Source organism: Macaca mulatta, chromosome 10, assembly GCF_049350105.2.
Source record: "Macaca mulatta isolate MMU2019108-1 chromosome 10, T2T-MMU8v2.0, whole genome shotgun sequence".
Lineage (NCBI taxonomy): Eukaryota > Metazoa > Chordata > Mammalia > Primates > Cercopithecidae > Macaca > Macaca mulatta.
Genome location: NC_133415.1, coordinates 115,607,582 through 115,629,320, shown reverse-complemented (window position 1 = coordinate 115,629,320; position 21,739 = coordinate 115,607,582). Strand labels below are relative to the sequence as shown.

Here is a 21,739-nt window from a genome sequence, read left to right as displayed (position 1 = left end):
GAACTGCGGCGGCGTCGGGGCTGGCAGCGGGCGGGCGGGCGGGGCGCGAGGTGGGCGGCCCCTTCCCCTTCCCCTTCCCCGCCCCCGCCTGCACAAGCCCCCCATTCAGCCGGGCCCACCTGGCGGGGGGGCTTCTACCCGCCCCACGCCGCAGCCCAGCCCGCCAGGGTGAAAAAAAAAAAAAAAAAGGCGCCGGGCGGCGGCGCGTTCTCTCCGGCCGCGAGTTAAAATTATCCTGGGACTGGCGCGTTGCACACACGCAGCTTTGAGCAAGAGAGAAAGACGCTCTTTTCTCCCCTTGCTCTTCAACCCAAGTGTGGGGGAGGAAGCCTGCGGCGCTGAAGGGCTCCCTTCAGGAAGGGGCAGGGGGGACCCGCGAGTTTCCGAAGCCACAGACCCCTCTCCAGGAGCTGGAGCGGACCCAGGCGGCCCAAGGCCCAGGAAGACCCGGGGGAGGGTGAATCCTCGGTACCAGGGCCGGGTCAGTGCCCACTGCAGCCCTGGTTCCTGCTCTGGGGTCGCTGTCCAGGGCTGCCTGCTGGGCTGGGAGCACCCCCACCGCGGCCCGTCACCCGTGGACCTGGACAGGCCGGGTGGTCAGGCCACGTCAGCTGCCACTGGCTAAGACAAGACTCCAACCCCAGACTCCCCGGAGCGAGCGCAGAACGATGACCCTGGCCCAGGGGAAGGATGCCTCCCCCAAATCCCCGGCCTGAAGGAACTGTGTCCTGAGCAGGAACCTGAAGGCGGTGCTGGCCATGTCCATCTCCCACAAGCTCGGGGGTCGCCAAGCCTGGCCAAGGTCTGTCTCAGGCTGCCAGGGCAGTCGCTGCCCTAGGGGACTCAAACGCTCCAGTTGCCTGTAGGGTCAATGAAGGCGCAGAATGGCAGTCCCTCCCCCAGGAGTCTTGAGAATTCCCCGAGAAAGGCTGCCCTGGGGGTTGTAGGAGGCTGCAGGAGCTTCCGCTGGGCAGGTGGGGACTCATGACTGTTGCCATGCTGTGAGTTAGCAAGGGCAGGAGGGGATGAGAGGGGAGTGAGCGCAAAACAGCTCAGCAGGAGTGCGGCACTCCCGACGGACGCAGACAGCCTGGGTGACAGAGGGAGGCCTCATCTCTACCAAAAATTAAAACATCGGCTGGGCATGGTGGTGCTCACCTGTAGGCCCAGCTACACAGGAGGCTGAGGCAAGAGGATCGCTTGAGCCCGTAAGGTCGGGGCTGCAGTGAGCCAAGATGGTGCCACTGCACTCCTGCCTGGGCAAGACAGTGAGACCCTGTCTCAAAATCATAAAGTGTAGCTCTAATCTCTCCCGAGGTGAAGTGAGTGGAGGGAGAGTCTCCCTTCACTGCTGGGGGAGAACGGTGACTCGGGGGGGTGTGAATTCCATCAGGCGAGGGGGGAGGAGCTGGAAGGGCTCACCCTCCTGAGGAGTCCAAGTCGTCCTGGCACAGAGCTTCCTAACAGAGAACTTTTGACAAGGGGGAGGGGTGGGTGGAGCAGGTCAGCCCAGACAGCAGGGGGGCTCAGGGGCTCCTAGCAGCAGCCCCACCCCAAGCCCAGGGTCTAGGGGACAGGACGAGTCCTCCCTACCAGTTCTACCTGGCAACATGACCCTGTGGCCAGCCCCTCCTCAGTGACCCCCCTGGTCCCTGGCCCCACACCCCACTCCCCACGATGCCCAGCATGCGGTCAGCAAGAATTGCTATCTGATCCAAATGAGACAAAACAGCTGGCCTTCACCTCAGGCCAGGGGAGCCGCCTCACACCTGGGACACCTACTTGATGTCCCCCGAACCACCTTCAAGTCCCTCAAAAAACCACCCCCAGCTCCAGGCAGATCCTAGGCAGAGGGTGGACGCTGCCAGAGCTCAGCCTCCCCCGGCTCACCTTTGAGTGGCGCAGCTGCTGCCCGCCCGTTGTGGGTCATCACTCTCCCTGAAGCCCGGGTTGGCTGGCCAGGACTGCCTGCTGTCCCCAGGCGCCCACCACCAGGCACCGGCCCCCAGGGCTGCTCCAACAGGGGCTCCTCACTTCAGGTGCTGATTTCCACCGACTCCAGCCCCACAACGGCCTGAACCAGGGACGCTGAATCTGCTGGGTGCTGCCCCAGTGACTGCATTTCTAGCCCCATGTCCCCCTCTGCCTCGGTTTCCCTCCATGGCAGGAATCCCCTCACTGAGCCACACGTGAGTTGAGGCACCAGGGGTCCCACAGCTTCCCCACCCAGCTCTGGGGGATTATTGAACCTGGGGTGTCTCCTCCCAGTGACTGCTGGCTTGTGTATCCGGTGCCACCAGATGGAACCTGGGCATTTTCCCTGAAGTGGTACCAGGGTCTACAGCTTTAATCCTCCCACCCAGGGGTGCCCTGGGTCTGCCTCGTCCTTCACTGAGCAAAGACAAGTGTCCGGCCCCTCCTCTGAGGCCCCACAAAAGCTCCTTACCCCGCTGATGTAGAAATGTAGGTGAACCGGGAAGGGTGGGGGTCCTGGCCCAGGGTGACAAGACCAGACTGCAGGGAGGGGCTGCCCAGGGGGCACACCTGGCTTCACCAGACCTGAGGGAACCAAGGAGCCCGACAGAGAGTACTGCCAAGCCTGCCCGAGGCACAGCATCGCATCCTAGATCACAGCAGGCAGAAAGGCCTCGTCTATACCCCCACCATGCACAAGCACTGCCCCCAGCCAACCCCAGGGGAATCCCCAGACTCATCTTCAACAGGTGGCAAAGCCTGCCGAGGGACCTCGGTCCGACCTTCAAAGGCTCTGAGAGGCTGCAGCCTGCCCACCTGTGCACACCTGGGGACTGTGGCCAAGTGGGTGTGTGGGGAGGGCTGTGCCACCACTCTGCCCCCACGGGCACCTGGTGGAGCAATGCGAGGCAGTAGCCGGGCCAGGCCACCGGAGCCTGGAGGGACAGCAGCTGTGACACCAGCCCTACCAGCCACCCAACAGGACCCCAGTCCATACCAAAGACTCAAAGTCAAACGAGTTTATTCAGAAAAGGCCTTGCTTGGCACCAGACTAAGAAAAGCAGCCCTGCCCCCCACCCTCTCCACCCGAGAAAGGTCAATTTACAAAGACAGGGGTGCGGGGGAGAGCTGGGTGGGGAAGACGCAGCCAGGCCAGGAGGCTTCTGCAGGCCTTGGCCTTCCCTGAGGGCCTCGCACTTTCCGGTGGCCGCTACAGTGGCCACCACGGGAGGCCAGCACTGCAGGTCATGGGTCACGGAGCAGAGCCTGAGGGGAGCCCGCAGCAGCTCCGGAGGCCCCGGCCCCTGCAGCAGGGCCAGGAGAGCCAACATGCCATTGGGGAATCCTTTCCTTAAGCCTTCCCAGATTTGGCAGAAGGCTTCGCCTCTGTGTCCTGCACCTCCGCTGCCTCCCCTGCCTTGGCTGGCTCGTCCCCTGCAGGTCCTGCCGGGCTGGGGCCTGGGGTCTCCGACGGGCTCTCAGCTGGCTCGTCCCCTGCAGGTCCTGCCGGGCTGGGGCCTGGGGTCTCCGACGGGCTCTCAGCTGGCTCGTCCCCTGCAGGTCCTGCTGGGCTGGGGCCTGGGGTCTCCGATGGGCTCCCAGGGGTACCTTCTTTGGGCCCCGTTCGACCTTCTGTGTCCTCCTCAACCCCGTTCTCACTGTGTCCAGCCTTGGGGTACCCCGATGGGGCAGGGCACCCGGCAAGGGCCAAGGTCTGGGCGCCATCACTGGCTACCACAGCACTGTCCCCAGAACCCTCATCCACCTTCCTCCGCTTCCTCACCTTGTCAGCCACCCTGGCTCCCAGGGGTTGGGGGCAGGGCTGCACGGCCTCCCCGGGGTCCTGGCCCCCCACTTCCTGGGTCCCCGTCCTGAGGCTGCCCTGGCTGAGGGCACACCCCTCCAAGTTCAGAGCAATCTTCTCCACCTCCGAGGCACTCTGAGGGCCTGGCTCTGTTGGGGGCTGCTCCCGCCGGCTCAGCTCCAGCTTCCTTTTCTTGCTCTCCTTGGGGCTTAGGGGCTCTGGCCCATCTTCCCCGTAGCCTCCTGCCTCATCCCCCTGGCTCCTCTCCAGGGGTCCCGCATCCTGGGGCTCCACACTCCGTGGCTGGGGCCCCTCGTCCACCCTGCCCCTACCCTTGCTGTGCTCTGGCCCACAGGTCCGACCCTGGGTGCTGGCCTTGTGGTCGGGGTCCCCGGGGCTTCCTTCTTCCTCCGCCTTCCTGGAGCCCTCGAGCAGACGGGGCCAAGAGCTGGGCTTGAACCTCCGCAGCTTGTCTGGGGGCCCCCAGACAAACTTGCAGCGGGGCCGGAAGTGCTCCCAGGCGAAGTGCACCAGCTGGCGGCGCTGGTTCCGGCAGCGCACGGCGAACATGAAGTAGTCCAGGGCACTCTGCCGCACGCCCGGCAGCTCCTGCCGCACCAGCGTCTCCTCCAGGAAGAAGCGGACCAGCGGCGCCTGGAGGTGCTCAAGGCCCAGCTCACCCAGCGACTTGAGGATGCGCGTGATGCGGAGGTTGTTGTGGCTGCGCCTGTGGGAGATCCGGGTCAGCAGAGGTCAATGGCCGGGGCCCCTCCTGCTGGGCTGCACCCTGTCCTGGCCTGCACTCCCACCCAGCTCCACGGGAGTCTCCCCATCCTGGCCCACGATCCAGTCTTTCTTTCCATTTGCCTCCCTGGGCCCAGGGGAGGACTCACGCTGTCCCCGTGAAAATGGCCTGTGGGCCCTAGACACATGGGGGTTGGGGGGGGATACTGACACATCACCTAGAGGGTGGCTGTACCCCGAGTCCCCCTGGTGGGGAGGAGCTGGCTGGACAAGAACCACAAGGGGCCCCTCCAGGGTACAGGGGCCTTGATCACCCTGTGAGAGCTGGCTGTACCACTGCAGATTCTCCCTCACCCCTGCTTGCTTCTCTATGCGGACTGCCACCTCCCAGGTGCAGGAACAGCATTCTTTGCCTTCTCACCAACCCTACTAGGGAGGGACCGCCTGGCTCTACAGGCAGCAAGGAGGGGCTCAGGGCCTTGGTCCATTGCCCAAGCGGCCCTGGAGTTCTGTGTCTGCAGCAGTGCTCTGTGACCTGCCCGGAACCTGACGTGACCCTGTTCTGTGCTGGGGCTGGGGGTGGGCAGGAGTAGCTGGGCCTCACCAGTTCAGGTTCTGGAAGCGCTTCTGGTAGTTCTGTGCTCGGCCCACTGTGCCTGTGCCTCGGTCCTCCAGCCGGATCCCGTAGAAGCCCAGCATGAGTTCGTAGGCCCGGACAAGCCTCTCCTGGATCTCCTGGGAGCTTTTAAACACCTGGAAAAGACCCCCTTGGAGAGCTCAGGCCCATCCCTGAAGCTCCGGTTCTCTCGGGGAGTGTGGGGGTGGCCTTGGGTCCCGACTCACTCAGAGGCCTGGACTAGACAGACACACATACATACATACATACATACATTGACAGAGTCTTGCTCTGTTGCCCAGGCTGGAGTGCAGTGGTGCAATCTCAGTCACTGCAACCTCTGCCTCCCAGGTAGCTGGGATTACAGGTGCCCGCCACTACGCCTGGCTATTTTTTTTTTGTATTTTTAGTAGAGACGGGGTTTTGTCACGTTGGTCAGGCTGGTCTCAAACTCCTGACCTCAGGTGATCCACCCGCCTCAGCCTCCCACAGTGTGGGGATTACAAATGTGAGCCACGGCACCTGGCCTGAACTTAGACTTTTAGGGTAAAGTGACAAGAGACACATTCATGTCTTCATCTCTCCTCTGAGCTGCTCCGAGCTCTTGCCAGGGCCCGAGGCTGCTGCCCTCCCCCGAGAGGAAGTCGCTGGCCATGGGAAAGCGCCAGGAGGGGCCCCTTGGCTCTCTAAGTCCCTGCATCCTTCAGGGGCAGCTTCCAGACTTGGGTGACCCCACTCCAGCCTAAACCAGTGGTGAGAAAGGCAGATCCCGCCATTCCAGGTCTCTCAGGGGCTCTGCCCCAGACTCCCGCATGGGGACAAACAGCCTCGGAGATTAGGTTTCTCTAGATGCCTGGTGGGGCGAGGACCACTGGGGAGGGACGGTCATCGTACTGGACCTCTGCCTTTCAAGGGGCCCCTGAGGGGGCACTCAATGCCTGCTGTCAGATGTGACCCTGTCTCTGAAGAGGCGTGGCTTGCCCAGGCCTCCCCATCTCCCCCTCCAGCCACAGCCAAGGCCTGGCTCACCTCGACCTCCCTGAGCGTGAGGGGCTTGGCATGCCAGTTCACTCCCGGTTCTCGCAGAGGAAACAGCCTGCAGGAGAAGAGATGCCCAGGCAAGGGGTTAGGAGAGCTGCTTCCAGCCCTCAGGCACGTACTTGCTGTGTAGCCCGGGGCAGCTCCCATCCTCTCTGGGCTCCCCCAGGCTCAACTCTAGGAGGGAGTGGCTAGGCAGAGGAGCAAGGGTGGGAGAGCTCGGGTGGGAGAGCTCAGGTGAGCGGGCGAGGGCCCAGGACAGGAGGTGTGCGGCCACGAGCCACAGCCTGCATGCTCAGCAGCACTGGGGAGGTGACTCAGACAGCAAGGGGCCCTGCGGCCATCCACCCCGGGCAGACCAGGGCCTTCCTTTCTACTCCTCACGGAAGTCTTCCCTCTCGTGCTGTCACTCGTGACACATCGCACACCAGCAGAGGCTCCCTGTGGACGCCCAGAGAGCTGTCCCCAAAGTAGGGCTTGCTGTGTTTGGGAGGCTACAGTGTGGATCCCCGAGACGCCTGCCACGCGGCTCACCCAGCACTATGCCAGGATCCTGCCCCAGCTGAGTGGGACACAGGGGCCACCTCTTGAGGCTCACAGAGGCACCAAGGCTGGCACCAAGGCTGCCCCTCTGGCAGGCAGGACCCGCCCCTCTCCTGTTTCAGGGAGCTTGTGTGCAGCCCTTCCTGTCCCCCTGGTCACCAAGAGCCCACAGACTGGGGACGGACCTGAGCCTTCCCTCAGTGGCTCTTGCATGTCCAGTAATGTCCATTCGTGTCATATGGACACCAGCTTCCAGGAAGGACAGGGAGTGCTCAGTCACACCAGGAAGCAGCATGGGGAAGGCTCCTGCCTGGGAGGACCCCTCCCCCGAAGCCTCCCCCACCGCCCATCCTCCCATTCTCCCCAACTCACCACTGGATGTAGGAGTGATTGTCCTCAAGGAGGTCATAGTTGTCCCTCCAGTTCTGAAGAATGTCCTCAATGAAACAGCCTGGGAGCCCCATGGGGACAAGTCAGCTGTGGCAGCTACCCTGCCCGCGCTCAGGAGGACAGGTGTGTGGGGGGGACAAAGGGAGGCAGTGCTGCCAGCAGCTTCCCTAAGCTACTCCTTGTCCCTGTCTCCTGAGGCTCTTCAGGGTGCCAGGCTCAGCGGGGCTGCCCATCCCTCCTCCGACGCACAGCCCTTGCCCTGCTGCCATCTGTGAACTGGACCCTTGCTGCTGGCTGCCGGCAAACCCAAGTGAGAGCCCGGAAGGTCCCTCTGGGGGAACCAGTGGTCCTTGACCAGGAACTATCTGTATAGGAGGGGGCCTCAGTGCCTCCCGCAAAAGGTGGCCTGTCAGCCACAGAAATCTGTCCTCAAACAAAGCCCCCAGCTGAAAACAGCCCCGTGATGTGGCAGGCACAGTCTCCCGAGATGGGGGCCTGACAGTATTTTGTGCAGCCACCCAGTCTCTTTGTTTCATGTTGCAGCCATGACAAATGCATAAACAGGTGTGGAATGTGCCCATGAAACTTTATTGACACTGACATTTTAATTTCCTATAATATTAAAGTCATAGAATACTGTTCTATTTTTTTTGAGAGGGAGTCTCGCTCTGTTGCCCAGGCTGGAGCACAGTGGCGTGATCTCGGCTCACTGCAACCTCCACCTCCCAGGTTCAAGCGATTCTCCTGCTTCAGCCTCCTGAGTAGCTGGGACTACAGGCGCGCACTACCACACCCGGCTAATTTTTTTTGTATTTTTAGTAGAGACGGGGTTTCGCCATATTGGCCAGGCTGGTCTCGAACTCCTGACTGTGTGATCCACCCGCCTCGGCCTCCCCAAGTGCTGGGACTACAAGCATGAGCCACAAGGCCCGGCTTCTATAATTTTTTTCCAACTATTTAAAAATATAAAAACCATCCTTAGCTCCTTGGTTTATGTGTGGCTTTCATGAGGTCGTGGAGGAGCTCAGTGGTTTTGATAGAGACCGTGTGGCCTGAAAAGCTGCCGATATTCAGTCTCTGGCTCTTTGCAGACTTAGCCCACCCTGACCCAAACACCTCTCTGCAGAGATCCCAGGCTGGGGGACCTGGAGTCCCTCTGGCCGCCTCCAGGGGGCACTGTGGCGCTATTTGAAAGCCGTGGTCCCGGTAATCCCGGGGGGACATCCCAAACCAGGCCCCAGTGGACCACCCCCGCCAGGCAAGGACGGAAGTGCCGGCTGCCAGCGGTTGTGGGGCACCTACCGTTGGGCAGGAAGCGGATCTCATTTCTGTAGAAACTCAGGTTTGGCGTGTCCCCATTGCAGTCTCGTTCCACCAGATCCTGAAGAGCCAGAGAAAGGGGACAGCAGGGACCCATCAGACACAAGCTGCCCTGGGGCCCTCCGTGCCTTTCGGGGAGGAGCACCTGCAAACCTCCAGGCTGGCCCAAGACCCCAGGAGTCCGCATGGCTCCTCACTGTGCAGGTGGGGGCCATTCAGAGGACAGCAGCTGTCTCCAAGCGGCAGGGACCCCCCCTTCCCCATCTCGCCAGCCAGGCCAGGCCTGGCAGGTCTGGCAGGTCCCCTCCTCAGCACCCTGAAGGCAGCACAGGAGTTTCTGTGATTCAGGGGTGTGGAGGTAATTGCTGAGAACAACCACCCGCAGGAGACAGGACTGGCATGGGGTGGGGTGCCGTGTGGGTGACATCATGGCTGGCACTATGGCCACATTTGCAAGCCTACAGTGTGCTCAGAAAGGTAGGGGGACGCCCGTGGTCTCCCACGAGAGGGGATGGGCAGGGCTCTGAATCTACACCAGGCTGTGCCCCAGGCAGGGTCCTGCCCAGAACTGTGGCCCTGGCACAGCAAGCCAGGCCGGCCTTCCAGAAGAAGCCGGGACATTCTGAGAAGAGCAGCTGGGGGGAGGGCTCTGTGTCCTGGGGCAGGGGCAGGCACGTACCGGGTAGTTGTGCCGGTACCTACACATGTCCCTCGTGGCTCGCCAGTTTCGGGACCCCGTCATCCTGGACTGGGAAGAGAAGAGATGGGATTAGGACTCCCACGGGAGACCCCCAAGTGAGCCCCCACCGTGGTGAGGGCTGCAGGGCCTGGGCCTGTCTTTAAAGGATGGGGGTTTCACGGCTCCTCCCTTTCATTCTCCCGCCCTGGTTCTTTTTCGGGGATTCCCAGTGGGGCAGATTTGGGGCTCAGTAAAGTACCCGAACACCCTGCACAGAACCAGAGAGGGCTACAGTAGCCAAGTAGGGGTCTGCTCCTTCTATAGGCCCCCTTGGGACTCCTGGTTTCCACCTTAGGATGGCCCCTGGCTGACGTGCACCTCCCCAGGGGTGTGGCCCTGACCCTCTCCTCCTCCTAGGCCTGCTGGCCACCCCCCACTCTGGGTTTAGCCTCTGTTCTGTGCCCCTGGAGACTCCCCCTGCTTTGTGCTCTGAAGTCACCAGGCTGGGTTCTTGGGGGCAGTGGCCTCACCACCTATAGCCCCAGGAGGGGACCAGGTGCTTCTGGCAGGGTCTAATGAATGAATGCCCCTTCCCTGCCCAACCCCACACCTCACTGGCCATGGTGAGGTCAGGCCCTGAGTCTCCAGCCTCCAGCCCTGTCTGGAGATGGCTTCTCAGCAAGACGTCAGGTCCTCTTGATGCCCCAAGCCCTTCAGCCCCCATCTCTGCAGGCCAAGCATCATGAGGCTAAGCAAAGGGCTGGAAGTACCTAGTGATGAGGATGCTGGGACACAGCCCTGACCTTGTGATGAGGGTAGGGGGGCTGGGGCTGAGCCCTACTTGGTGGGTAGGGCAGGAATGGGTGTGCTTGTCCAGGGCAACAACTGGGACCCAGGATCCCCGGGGAGTGCTAGAAGGGGGTCTGGGAGGCCCAGTCAGCCACTGTATCCCCTGGCTCCCCGCTGAGCTCTGGCTGGGGCCTGGCATTGCCTCTTTGCCTGATTTCCTTCTTTTTCTTTCCCCCGGAGATGGGAGCTTCATGCAATCTCCACTCACTGCAACCTCCACCTGTCAGGTTTCGGTGATTCTCCTGCTTAAACCTCTCGAGTAGCCGGGATTACAGGTGCCCATCACCACGCCTGGTTAATTTTGTGTTTTTAGTAGAGACAGAGTTTCACCATGTTGGCCAGGCTAATCTTGGACTCCTAACTTCTGGTGATCTGATCACCTAGGCCTCCGAAAGTGCTGGGATTACAGGCCTGAGCCACCACCACCAGCCTCTCAGCCTGACTTCTCAACAGGGCCTGCTCCTGTGGTTCTCTCGACCGGCCCAGCCATCAGTTTCTACTTCTTCCTGGGGCCAGCGGGAGCCTCCCTGGGTCAGTTCTGGAGGCTGGGTCCTGCCTGCACGTGGCCACAGTCAGCCCACAGGTGCACACATGACACCGCCCAGGAGAAAGTGAAACAGCCCCGCCAGGGTCCAGCACAGGCAGCTCAGGAGGCCTGAGGGGTCCGAAGGAGAAGGGGAGGGGCTTGGGGACAGAAGCCACAACAGGAGGCAGAAGGGAAGAGGTCAAAGGTCACAGGCGCCTGGCAGGATGGTCAGGGCCTCTGAGCACCGCTTCAGGAGAGTGGCCTGAGGAACTCCAGTGAGGGGAGCCCGTCAGAGCTCACCCAGGGGTCACGCCGTCCTGGGGGACAGTGCCAGACCCCGCCCCCCTGCCCAGCCTGCCTGGCAGCTGCCCTCCCGGCGACAGGGCCCAGCCCCTCCGTGCTCTCTCACTGCCCACTCCACCATGGCCAGGCGCAAACGCAAACAGTGCTGGGTGCCAAGGGGAGAAACCATGCGGAGCCTATGGCTCGGAGTTCCAGATACTTCCCGGGCCCCACAACCCGGGCAGCTCAGCTGGAAGGACGCTCCCAAATAAATCCCAGCTCCCCGACCGGGACCGGACTGTGACAATGCGGCGTTCCCAGCGCGGCTCAGGGAGCCGCTAGCAACAAAAGTAACCCTGGCGTTGACAGGCGCCCGGCGGTAACAAAAGTAACAGGCAAAGGCCCCACCAGCCAGCCCCGGGCTCCCGCAGGTGCAGAAGCGAAGCCTCCCAGGCCAGACCCGGCCCCGGCCCGGGCTCCAGACCCAGCCCCAGGCCACGGGGCCTGCGCAGGGGCCGCCAGGAGGCCAAGGCGCGGGCCTGAGGCAGGAGGGGTCCCATCGGGGGCGGCCACGGCGGCCGGAGACGGGACGCGCCCGAGGCACCCCTGGGGGAAAGGGCTCCCACGCACGATGGGGCCCGGGAGGCTCTATCACCCACGCGCGGCCCCCGCACTTCTCCGCCGGGCCCTGGGGCCGGGGTCGGCCGGTCTGGGGTGGGGTCCCCGGGGCTGCGGAAGCTCCAGGAGACACCAGGTGTCTCCGCCCGGGAGAGGGGGGTCTCCGGTCCACGCAGCCAGGCGGGGGGCGCCGGGGACCCCAGGCCTTGTCAGCGCCGCGGGCCGCACCTGGAGCGCGCTGGGCCGCGCCGCCCGCGGCTCCTCCGGTTCCTCGTCCTCGTCCTCGTCCCCCGCGTCCGCGTCCCTCGCGCCGGCGGCCTCGCCGTCCTCGCAGTCCTCGTCCTCCGCGTCCTCCGCATCCTCCTCGTCCTCCTCCCAGGTGGAGTCGCAGTCGGGGTCGTCCATGCTCGGCGGCGGCGGGGCTCGCGCTAGAGGCGGAAGCGAAACCTAAAGCGGAGGAAGCGCGGGGGGCGGGGCGGGGCGGGGGAGGGGAGGGAGCGGCCCAGGCCCCGCCCGCGTCCGCGCGCAACGCCCCTCCCTCCCGGGGACGCCCGCCCCGGCGCCCCTCCCTCCCCCGAGAATCCCCCAACGTCCGCCCGGGAGGATGCCCCTCGTAGAACGCCCACCCCCACCCCACGATGCCCACCCGGGAGGATTCGCCCCACCCCGTCTCGCAAGGATGCCCGCCCTAGGAGATCCTCCCTCCCGAAAATGTCCCCAAAGGCTGCCCGCCCCCCAGAGGACCGTCTCCCGGAAGATGAGCCGGGTACCTCGGAAGGATGTCTTCCGGATGATGTTCTCCCAGCAGGATTCTCTCCCCGGAGGACGCCTGCCCCGCAGATACTCCCCCCTTCCAAGAATATTTCTGTCCCCCAAGAGAAATCCCCCCAGAGGATGTCCCCATCAGAAGAATGGCCCCTGGAGGATAACCCCTGGAGGGGCCACAGGTCCACAGGGGCCTCTCTCCCTAAGCTGGGTTTGTGGGGGTCCCTGTCCTTTTGCTGCGGGCCGGGGGCCTTACTCAGCTCCTGGAAGCTGCTGGCGGACCCCTGTCCCTCCACAGGCAGTGCGAAGCATGTCTGTTTTCTTTTCGAAGCCACCAAGGGAGTCTTTCTCTCTAGGGTGCCGAGTCTTATATAACCAAGATGACATGGGCAAGCTGTCATCTTCTCTCGCCATCTTCTCTCAGTTGTAAGAAGGCACTTAGGGGAGAGGAGCACACGAAGCCTGGGCCACCAGGAGGGTCACCCTGGGGACGGTTCAACACAGCTGATGCCAGTTCAGTGCCTCCTCAGGGCCGTCTCTCTAAGTACTAGCAGATCTGGGGCAGCGCACAGTCACTTTCAGCTGCCGTTTCCCAGCACCGCGGGTCCCTTGCTCATCCACCTTTGACATCTGCTGGTGATACATGGCAAAGTTGGTGACCTCTTGGAATACAAATCAGGAGTGACCACCCAGATAAACTTCTTCTGTAACTACTATACCACTTCATTTCAAAAAATTTAGGTAAAACTAAATCTGGATTTTGGACTTGGCCATGAGGATAGCTTCCGGCAGAGTTGTCCCTGGAATGATGGTGGTGGACAGGTGGAGCGGGCCCCAGCCCAGCCCCCAGGGGACACTGCCATCTCCTAGCCCTGCAGGCCCACTGGCAGGCCTCAGGCTGCCTGGACCTGGGAACTGGTGACATTCCTTGTACTATGTGCCAGGGATAGCCGTGAACGGAAGTGTTCCAATCCTGGTCACAAGTACAGGTTAAGGACTCTCTGGGCGCTGGGCCCTAATCTTTGCTGACCTGTTGACCGTTGTTAGCAGGTGCTAACTGGTGTTAGTGGTTGGAACCTGTGGACATACATCTCCCTTTCTTAAAACGACAGTAGTGATTCCCCGAAGTTTTGGGGCTCTGGACATTTCTGCAAATCAACTTACTGCAATAGCCAGGGCAGGTTTCCCAGGGAGACTGAGTGAGCTGCCTGACCTTCTTGTTAGATGCTTTACAGCTGGGATCTGCTTACAGCATCAGAATAGATGGTGGGGTGGGGGTGGGGAGGCTCTGATGGGGACGTTGATGGGTGCTGGGTGGTTGTATAGGGTTTGGATGATCTGAGACTTGGGTGGGCAGGCTGCTCCCTCCACTGCCCCCAGAAAACAGAAAGACAAGCATACTGGGTGCTGACAACATTGTTCCAAGGGGGCAGCATTCCTGCTGCTGCCTACTGTTGGCAGGATATAGAACCACTTCCCTAAAAAGAGTATTAAGGGACATTGCCCAACTTGTGTTTTACAAATATCACCACACTGAATTGCTTCTTTACAAATATCACACCAAATTTCTTCTTTAGTTGCTTTTGTGTCGTGTATGTGTGTGTGTGTGTGTGTGTGTGTGTGTGCGTGCAGAGCTCATTTCGGGGGCATGCTGATCCAAGAAGTGCAGGAGCTGCTGCAGGGGACTGTGCAACAGCATTGCTTCTTCAGAGTGTCATCTGCAGTTCAGTGACGTCCTGTATGGCTCGGCATTCCAGAAGGGTTTGCTGTTGAGGCTGGGGAAAGGGGCTCTCTTTCTCTGTCACTTTCTCTCTCTCTCTCTCTCTCCCTCTCTCTCTCTCCCCCCCCCCCGCTCCCTCCCTCCCTCCCTGTCACACACACACATACACACACACACACACACACACACAGCTCCCAGGCACTCACGAAGGGCAATGGTTTCTGTACATGCAGTAGGTGATGTGCCTGGAGCAGGCGTTGCTCACAGCTAAGGAGCCCAGCAGAATTTTGTGTGGCTCGGGGCTTGGATTTCAGCCTTCATATCTTCTCCAGGTAAGACCAGTGGCAGCCACGTGATTTGGCCCAAGCATGCCCTGTCCTCAATCAACCAGCCAAGCAGGGAGCCTCGCTGCCAGTGCCCTGCCGCTCAGTATTTATTCGCTGCTATTTGGGGAGCAGTAGAGCCCAACTGCCTTTCCCAGTCACCCCTGGGTCGCCCTGGGTGGGGCAGGCAGGGGAGTTCAGATCACTCCCACTCTCAGCCTTCACTGAGTCCCCACCCCAGCTGCCAGCCATAGAGAAAAATGTCTCTGAGGCAGCAGGTGCTCTCAGGCCCTGGGTGTCCCAGGCACAGCCGCTGCTGAGGCTTCCAGGCTCAACATCAGCGGCGGCTTCTGACCCATTCAGATCTTGTCCTGAGCGCGCACTGTGCCATGTCTCGCCTCTACAGCAGCAGGCACCTGAGCGTCGGTGCACGGGTCAGCCTCATGCCAGCTCCGTTTTCCTTTTCAGATTTGTGTTCAGTCTGCACCTTCTACATGACATGGTGGAGTATGCATTACATAAAGCCCCCAGGTTAGAGACAGGACCCCTAGGGCCAGGAGGGGGTAAGTACAGCGCTGACCAGGACTGGAGGCCACATCACCCTTGCCCCAACACTCGTGAATTTGACGTGGTCATCCCACCTGCCAGCAGAGCGTGAACGGGGCCTCCCCACAAGGAAGCCTGGAAGTCCCTGTGAGTCCATAAGGGCTGCATGGCTCCTGACTTCAACCAGTCAGCCTCTCGTCCAGAAGGGGAGGCCCGGGGCGGGGGGCATGCTGCTTGCCTGCCCAGTGGGCTTACTCTGTGGGCTCTCGCTTTCTCCTGAAAGTGCAGCAAAATGTTACAGTAATCGAGATAAGGCAGATTTATTAACCAGTCTTTCCCAGCACAATCTCAGGTCACCCAAGATGCAGTTTCAGATGGAGGTTTACAACGGTGAGCCTGGGTGGAGAGTACGACTCCTTCTGGCCATCCCGTGACACCCTGTGTTAGCGTTTGTCCCCCTTTCCCCTGCTGCTTCTGGAGTACCTAGGAGCCACACTGCTGTCCCAGATCGAGACTCCAGGACAGGACCTGGCACAAAGCCCTGAGTCTGACCTCACAGGAGAGATCGGACAGGCAAGGGGGCACACTTGGGCAGCAAAGGGAGACCCCACCCTTCCCTGGCTGCAGGGCTGAGTATTTGGGGTGTGAGTGGAGGAATGCCAGGCAGGTTCAGTCCTTCGGTCTAGGCGTGTGGGGCCCTCCAGGTGCCTGCTCTTTGTGGCAGGCTGTTACAGCAGGGCTGTGGATTTGTCCCGGCTCTATAGAAAAGGGACCCACAGGGTCCCCCAGGCAGCTGCCCTACCCTGGGAGTGCAGCTTGGGCAGGCCACAGACCAGCAGCTTCCCTGGGCTCTTCTGCCCCAGAAGCAACAGCGGGTTTGGTGCAGACCAGCACCAGGTGCCACACGGGGCGATCACACCACGGGATTCCTGGCTTTGCCTCTTTAGTGGGTGCCTTGTGATCTGCGTCATGGTGAGGAGGATTCCAGGGACAGACGGCCAGGGACGTTCCCATGTGGAGGAGACTCCACTGGCAGAGAAGCAGCGTCAAGCTGGACATTGGGGTGCGCTGGCTGGCCAGGACGGCGCTTGTCCCCCTGTCCACACATGGAACACTGGACTTCCCTCTGCGGCCCAGCCAGCGGTCTCATCTTGCAGCCGCAGCTTTCAGCAGGAAGGAGCTCGCTGGTGCCTGCCTGACCTACCAGGGCCCACACCGTTTTGCCCTCCTAACATTTTGTATTTTAAGTGCTTATCACAGTCCACAAAATAACCACTCAGAATCTGTTACTATTTTGTTTATACATTGTATCAAGTGAATGTTAACAAGTCATCTAAGTGTATGCTTTAGTTATAAATCTTGGAAAAATAAAAACTTCCTTTTGGAGGAAAAGTTAACTCACTTTGGTATGAAAATCACACAACTCCAGGTTGGATTTTTTTGTGCTTTAATGTTCGCAGTCACACAAAAGTGGTATCTCCATCAGCACTGGGGCGGCCACCTCCTCCTCATCAGCCCGACAACTGCACGGTCCCGCCTCTCACCCATTTGGTCTGTTTGCAAGTTACTAGATCATACAAAAATAACCGCTACAAATTCTCTGTATCTGGCATATAAAAACTGAGCAAAAAGTATCTCTTAAAGCAAAACATCTCAGAAAAAATACAACACAGGTTTAACTTCTGCAGTACTTTGTTCATATAAAACACTAGTAAAATAGGCTTCTTAAAAATTAAATAGTGAAATACCAACCAAATTATATACATTGTTACAGTACAAGTGAATGAGGCAAAATATCCAGTTCTTAGTTTCCCAGGTGGAGGGGGGGCTGTCAGTGCGTGGCACGGAGGGGTGACAGGAAGGCCATGTTCTGATGTCACAGTCAGTGCAGAAACAGGCTTGCAGCGGGACAAACAGATGGAAAGAACTGAGTCACGCAGGGAAGACCAGTGGCTCCTTTGAGGAAGAGTGAGGTCATGTTTTTATTGCTTGCTAATCCGAGGTTTTCCCCTGGCCTGATGCCCCTATAGGTAGCCTGGATCCCAAACGCTGCAGCCCATGTAGAGCTAATCCATGTCACCAAGCAGCCCTGGGGAAGCCACAGCTGCTCCAGAGAAGACAGAACGAGGCTTCAGAGCCCTCAACATCTGAGCTGGATTGATCCTGGTCTTTCAGGTCCATCAGGGTCCCACATGGTCCAGCTGACACACGTTTCCCCGCTGACGGCCACGTTCACCTGAGAGCCTGAGGGTGGGCAGTGTGGGCTCCCGGCACTGGGGTGATACCACTGTGGCCTGGGGGGTGGCACTCAGACCCAGCCGACCCCGTCAGTGACCACAGCTCTTCACCCGCTTCTCTGCTGCCGCCAGGACTGAGGGGTCTATGTGCGGCGCCGCTTGGCAGCGCTGGGACTGGAGGGGTTGCTGTTCGCGGTCAGGACTTTGTCGGTGACCCGGCTGCGCTTCCGCTTGTCTGCGCCTTCTTTGCACCCCAAGTCTGAGGAGTTCTTCTCTTTGTCTTTGCTGGATTTTTCTGTTGCTTTCCCCAAACTCCCTGAAGATGAAAAAACTGAGAAACGAAAAATCACTTGGCTGAAAACAGAATATCCAGAATCTTATTTTTGTCTTCCTGTTCAGTTAAAAAAATCTGCATATTGACACGTGACCCTCTGAACCCAAAGATTCCTCCTGAGCTGGGAGCCCTTTGCATGTGGGCCTGCAGAGGGGCCTGGTCCTCCTGAGGACCTCCCTGCTGTGGGCACTGCAGGGACCACCGCTCAGACCCCAGCCTACAACACGGAGCCGGAACTCAGCTCCTGGGGAGGGGGCACTGCAGGATCCATCCTGTGCCTAGATGTCCTGCCCGGGGCCTCTGCACCGCAGGCTCTACGCCCACCTGACTGTGCCCTGCCTGAGGGTGGCTTCAGGGTGCTGAGCCCCAAAGGGCATTAGGGCAGGGTGAGCTCCACACTCACCATCGTCAGCCCCATTGTGGGGGTCCACGTCTTCCTTCATCTCCTCTTTCATCTCCTCTTCTATCATCACTTTTCCTGTGGAGGAGACAGCTGACGCTCACCGAAAACCCACGGTGGTGGCCGACGCTGGGGGATGGTCAGGCCAGGGACTGCTCCGACGCTTGCTGCCCACACGGGCCTCAGCTTCCGTCCAGCCACTGCTCTCAAACAAAGTCCTCTCCAATCCCGGAGGTTCCAAGACCACCCAAGCACAGGTGGGGCGGGGTCTGCGCTGGACCCTCACACCTCCCTGGAGGCCCGGGGTCCTCACGCTCACCTCCCCGCCCTTGGCCAGGGTCTGGCCTTTTCTGATTCCCAAGCCCAACCTCTCCCGAGTCTCACCTTCTCGGACCTCCTGAATGATCTCTTCTGGAAGGACGAAGTTCCTCTCTGGATTCGGGAATGGAAGAATCTCAGACTCATGCTGATGTCAAATAGAGAGTTTTAAGAAACAAGGGTGAAGATGCGGTTTCAAGAAGCCACTACAGCCATGTAAGAGCCACTTGGCGAGCAGCCAGCGAGCACACGTCACTGTGTTGGAGGCTGCGGTGGGCGGGGCATGGGCAAAGGGCATTTCTTCTTTTTGTGAACAGTGCCTGCTACAGCTGGGCTTTTCAGACAGACCCAGGGAGGGCAGAACCAGTGGAGGCACGTGCAGGGGTCAGGAAGACCCACCGGGGCCGGCATCACTAAGGTGGGCCCTGAGGACCGGGTAGCCCTGGTGACATACACCTGTGGGCCCTGCCTGCCCACCACGGCCTACGGTCTCACCAAGAGACTGCACACCTGTGGGTCCTGCCTGCCCACCACGACCTACGGTCTCACCAAGAGACTGCACACCTGTGGGTCCTGCCTGCCCACCACGACCTACGGTCTCACCAAGAGACTGCACACCTGTGGGTCCTGCCTGCCCACCACGACCTATGGTCTCACCAAGAGACTGCGTTCCCTAAGGCGGTGTGCAGAGGGCACGGTGACAGCCCTGGGGAAAGGCCGCAGGCACCTCGAGTTCTCATCCACATGGCAGGAACCCATGGACACTGAGGGTGTCAGTTGGGAGCGCCACAGGCACAGAACCAGGCAAGGAAGAAGAGCAGATGGAGCAGGGCCACCCGAGTGCTTGCCAGGCACTGCCCTCCTGAGGTCACACAGACCAGAGGGAGAGACCGGGAGCCAGGGAAAAGTGGAGCTGGCGGGAAGGGCCCTGGACTGGGAGGCGATTCAGGAGACAGGGGCTTCTACTCGGCAGTTTGGGTGCTGTATGGAACAGGCAGTCAGGCCACATTTGTGCTCCTCAAAATCTCCTGGGCCAGCTGGTCAGCCTCTCGGGGGTACTCCAGGGGCTCTGTATTTCATAAGGTCTGAAAGACTCAGATCTCAGTCACACAGAAGTGTCATGGTCCAGAGAAAGTGCCAGCCTGTGGTCTTGCCCAGTCCTTACTGATGTCATAGGCCACTGCAGGAATAAGGAACAGGGCCACAGTCCTAGGGCTGAAAGGCCTGGCGGTCCCACATGGCTTCCTGAGTGTCATGTGGGCTGCTGTGCTCATCTGAGCCAGCACCCATGCCCCAGGGGACATTATGGGCCTTGGAGCTGTTTGTCTTCCCCAGAGACAGGCATAGATTTACACCGATCTCTCCAAATCCCGGTGTGGGAGGTGTCTGGGGACCTAGCGCCCTCTCCCACAACCAAGAAGCTGCTGGGAGTTTGGTGACAGGGGGCCTCTGACCCTGAGGGGTGGTGACCAGAGTTCAATGGCTGATGGATACGCTCTAGGGAGGAGCGGGTCCAGGGAGGACCTTGTGAGCTTAGTAGCCAGCTGTGTCTGGGCCACTAGGTACTGGTCACCCAGTGCAAATGCCGCACTGGCTCAGAACGTCCTCAACACACGAGGCGGCAGCAACAGGGGCTTAAGCTTCCAGGGCATTTCTAGGGCTGAGCATCCTTCCTCTCCTCAGACAGCCAGGCCCCTGCACGGCTGGCATCTCTGTCCCCTTTCTACAGCTATGACAAGGAGACCCACATCACTCCACCAATGTCAACGGCAAGCATTCCTTGCCTCAGTGGTGCCCCTATGTCTTCCTGGAAGGGCTGGTGTGGCCCTGAGTCCAGCGTGGCTGGCACAGACTCTCCTTCCACCAGCACAGGTCCCCACTCCTCCTGGTCACCTGACCCCTGACCCCCACCCCATTCTCCAAGCACACCACCTTCTTTCAACTCCTGGACCCACCACCTCCTGCTGCCACAGAGCCTGCAACACCCACCTGTCTCTTGTGGCCAGCCTGCTTACCTAGCTAACGCGCTCGCCCGTCACACACTGCCAGCTCCAAGCTCTGTGAGGACTGGGACTCTATTTGCCTGACTCCCACAGAAGCCACCAAATTCACCTTGGTGTGACTCAGATAGGGTCACCCTCTGCCTAAAGCACTTCTGGGGCATCCCGGGAGGCTGACAAGGGCCTAAGGGCCTGGGGACTCTGCATCCTTCCCTCCCTCCCCAGGGTCTCAGCTGGAGGCTCTGGCCCAGCACCCAGTCTAAAGCAGGCCCCCTGAAAAGCTGGCCAGCTGCTAGCATTGTGTTTGTGCTTTCCATGACAGGCTCTGGAGCCCTGGGATGCCCTCCTTAAGGATGGGTCTCACTGCAGGGGGCTCTGCCCAGCAGACCCCAGCAGGCATGGAGGGGCCTCTGCTCTGCCCAGCTCAGGCTGACCCTCAGCGGTGTGTGGGTTCGTGCCCCCATCGGGCAGCACAGGGAGGGTGGTTGGGCTCACCAGTGCCTGCATGTCGTACATGGTGCTCAGGTGGTCCCAGATGACCTTGGATGGGACCTGCCGCCCGATGTTCTGGCTGAACTTGTCCCGGATACAAATCATGTGGAAGTGTCGGTTCACACCTGGGGGGAGGAGGGGCGGCGGGACAACCGGTCAGAGGGGAGGAGAAGGAGAAAGGGGATGGAGGGGACAGGGTGCCCTGGGGACTGGAGGGGCAAGGGTGGCCGCGGTGGGATGGGGTGGGCCAGGGTGCGGAGGGGCTGTCGGGGGGCAGGGCTGGGTGGTGTGTGTGGGAGGGGGTGGGGCGTCCCGGGGCAGAGGTGGGGGTGGGGCGCTGCGGGCTGGGGCCTCGCGGTGTCACGGGGGTAGGGGCCGGGGGCGGGGTCCGGGGCGGGGTCCGAAGGGCGCGTGGGAGGGGGCGGGGGTCCCGGGACGGGTGTGGCGGGGGTGTCACGGCCCGGGCTCGGCGGGGCGCGTGGGGGCGCGGGTGTCGCGAGCGCAGGCCCCGCCCCGCCCCGCCGGTTGCCCGCCCCGCCCCCACGCGCGTCCGCGGCCTGGGCGCTCACCGACGGGCTTGTGGCCCAGCATGGCGTGGAAGAGGCACACCTCCACCTCGGGGCTCCACACCACTGTCTCCTCCGCCGGGCTGGTGGCCGCCTCCCCTGGGCCCTTGTCGCCTGCGGCGCCCCCGCCGCCCACCTCGGCCTCTCCCATGGCCGCGGCCCGGCCGAGCAAGGAGCCCCCGGCGGGAGCAGGCGCGGCCACGAGCTCCGCGCAGGCGCACTCGGGGGCGGGCGCGCGCTCCGCCAGGCACGAGCTCGGGCTCACGCGCCGGCGTCGGCGCAGGCGCAGCCGAGGCCTCGGGTTCCTTCCCGCCGGGGACTCCGCCCTGCTCCGCCCCGTGCGGGGGTGCTTAAAACGTGTTCCTCTTTAAAGCACAGTAAGTGTTCTAACACTTCACCCAAACAACAACAGAAAACTTTTTTGCTTCAAAGAAAACCATCAGCAAAGTGAAAAGACGACCCACAGATTGGGAGAAAGTATTTGCAAATCCTGTATCTGATAAGGAACTTCCTTGCAGAAGGTATAAATATAACTCTATAATAAAAAGACAGTCTAACTATAAAACGGCAAAGGATTTGGATACACATTTTTCCAAAGAAGATGTACAGATGGGCCGGGCGCGGTGGCTCACGCCTGTAATCCCAGCACTTTGGG

The 21,739-nt window shown here is 60.8% G+C and overlaps 2 protein-coding genes across 3 annotated transcripts; both read right to left on the bottom strand.

The window, feature by feature from the left end:
• Positions 1-2,978: 2,978 nt before the first annotated feature.
• On the bottom strand, positions 2,979-12,687 carry OGFR (opioid growth factor receptor). 2 transcript variants are annotated; one of them, XM_028828686.2, is made up of 9 exons: positions 12,405-12,687; positions 12,154-12,248; positions 11,612-11,811; positions 9,109-9,172; positions 8,412-8,490; positions 7,092-7,170; positions 6,168-6,234; positions 5,127-5,275; positions 2,979-4,505 (listed from the first exon to the last, which is right to left on the bottom strand). In XM_028828686.2, the coding sequence occupies exons 1-9, from the start codon at positions 12,547-12,549 to the stop codon at positions 3,326-3,328; spliced, it is 2,058 nt and encodes a 685-aa protein (XP_028684519.2). In that variant the 5' UTR covers positions 12,550-12,687; the 3' UTR covers positions 2,979-3,325. The 2 variants fall into 2 exon arrangements, with proteins under 2 accessions (XP_028684519.2, XP_028684521.2); XM_028828688.2 differs by lacking the exons at positions 12,154-12,248; positions 12,405-12,687 and having other exon boundaries at positions 9,109-9,177; positions 11,612-11,813.
• Positions 12,688-16,167: 3,480 nt separating this feature from the next.
• Positions 16,168-21,307, bottom strand: MRGBP (MRG domain binding protein). The gene is made up of 5 exons (XM_015148633.3): positions 21,088-21,307; positions 20,522-20,643; positions 18,093-18,174; positions 17,712-17,786; positions 16,168-17,305 (listed from the first exon to the last, which is right to left on the bottom strand). The coding sequence occupies exons 1-5, from the start codon at positions 21,233-21,235 to the stop codon at positions 17,118-17,120; spliced, it is 615 nt and encodes a 204-aa protein (XP_015004119.1). The 5' UTR covers positions 21,236-21,307; the 3' UTR covers positions 16,168-17,117.
• Positions 21,308-21,739: the final 432 nt, after the last annotated feature.

What these genes read in the sequence shown, in the direction of transcription:
- OGFR (XM_028828686.2), bottom strand. Translation starts at nt 12,549, where the DNA reads ATGACAGCTTGCCCATGTCATCTTGGTTATATAAGACTCGGCACCCTA. An exon ending in AATCACTCCTACATCCAGTG is followed by an intron (nt 6,235 to 7,091) that starts GTGAGTTGGGGA and finishes CTTCTCCTGCAG; the next exon opens with GCTGTTTCCTCTGCGAGAAC. An exon ending in TCACGCTCAGGGAGGTCGAG is followed by an intron (nt 5,276 to 6,167) that starts GTGAGCCAGGCC and finishes GGTCTTTTCCAG; the next exon opens with GTGTTTAAAAGCTCCCAGGA.
- MRGBP (XM_015148633.3), bottom strand. Translation starts at nt 21,235, where the DNA reads ATGGGAGAGGCCGAGGTGGGCGGCGGGGGCGCCGCAGGCGACAAGGGC. An exon ending in GCTGGGCCACAAGCCCGTCG is followed by an intron (nt 20,644 to 21,087) that starts GTGAGCGCCCAG and finishes TCCTCCCCCCAG; the next exon opens with GTGTGAACCGACACTTCCAC. An exon ending in CATTCAGGAGGTCCGAGAAG is followed by an intron (nt 17,787 to 18,092) that starts GTGAGACTCGGG and finishes TCTCCTCCACAG; the next exon opens with GAAAAGTGATGATAGAAGAG.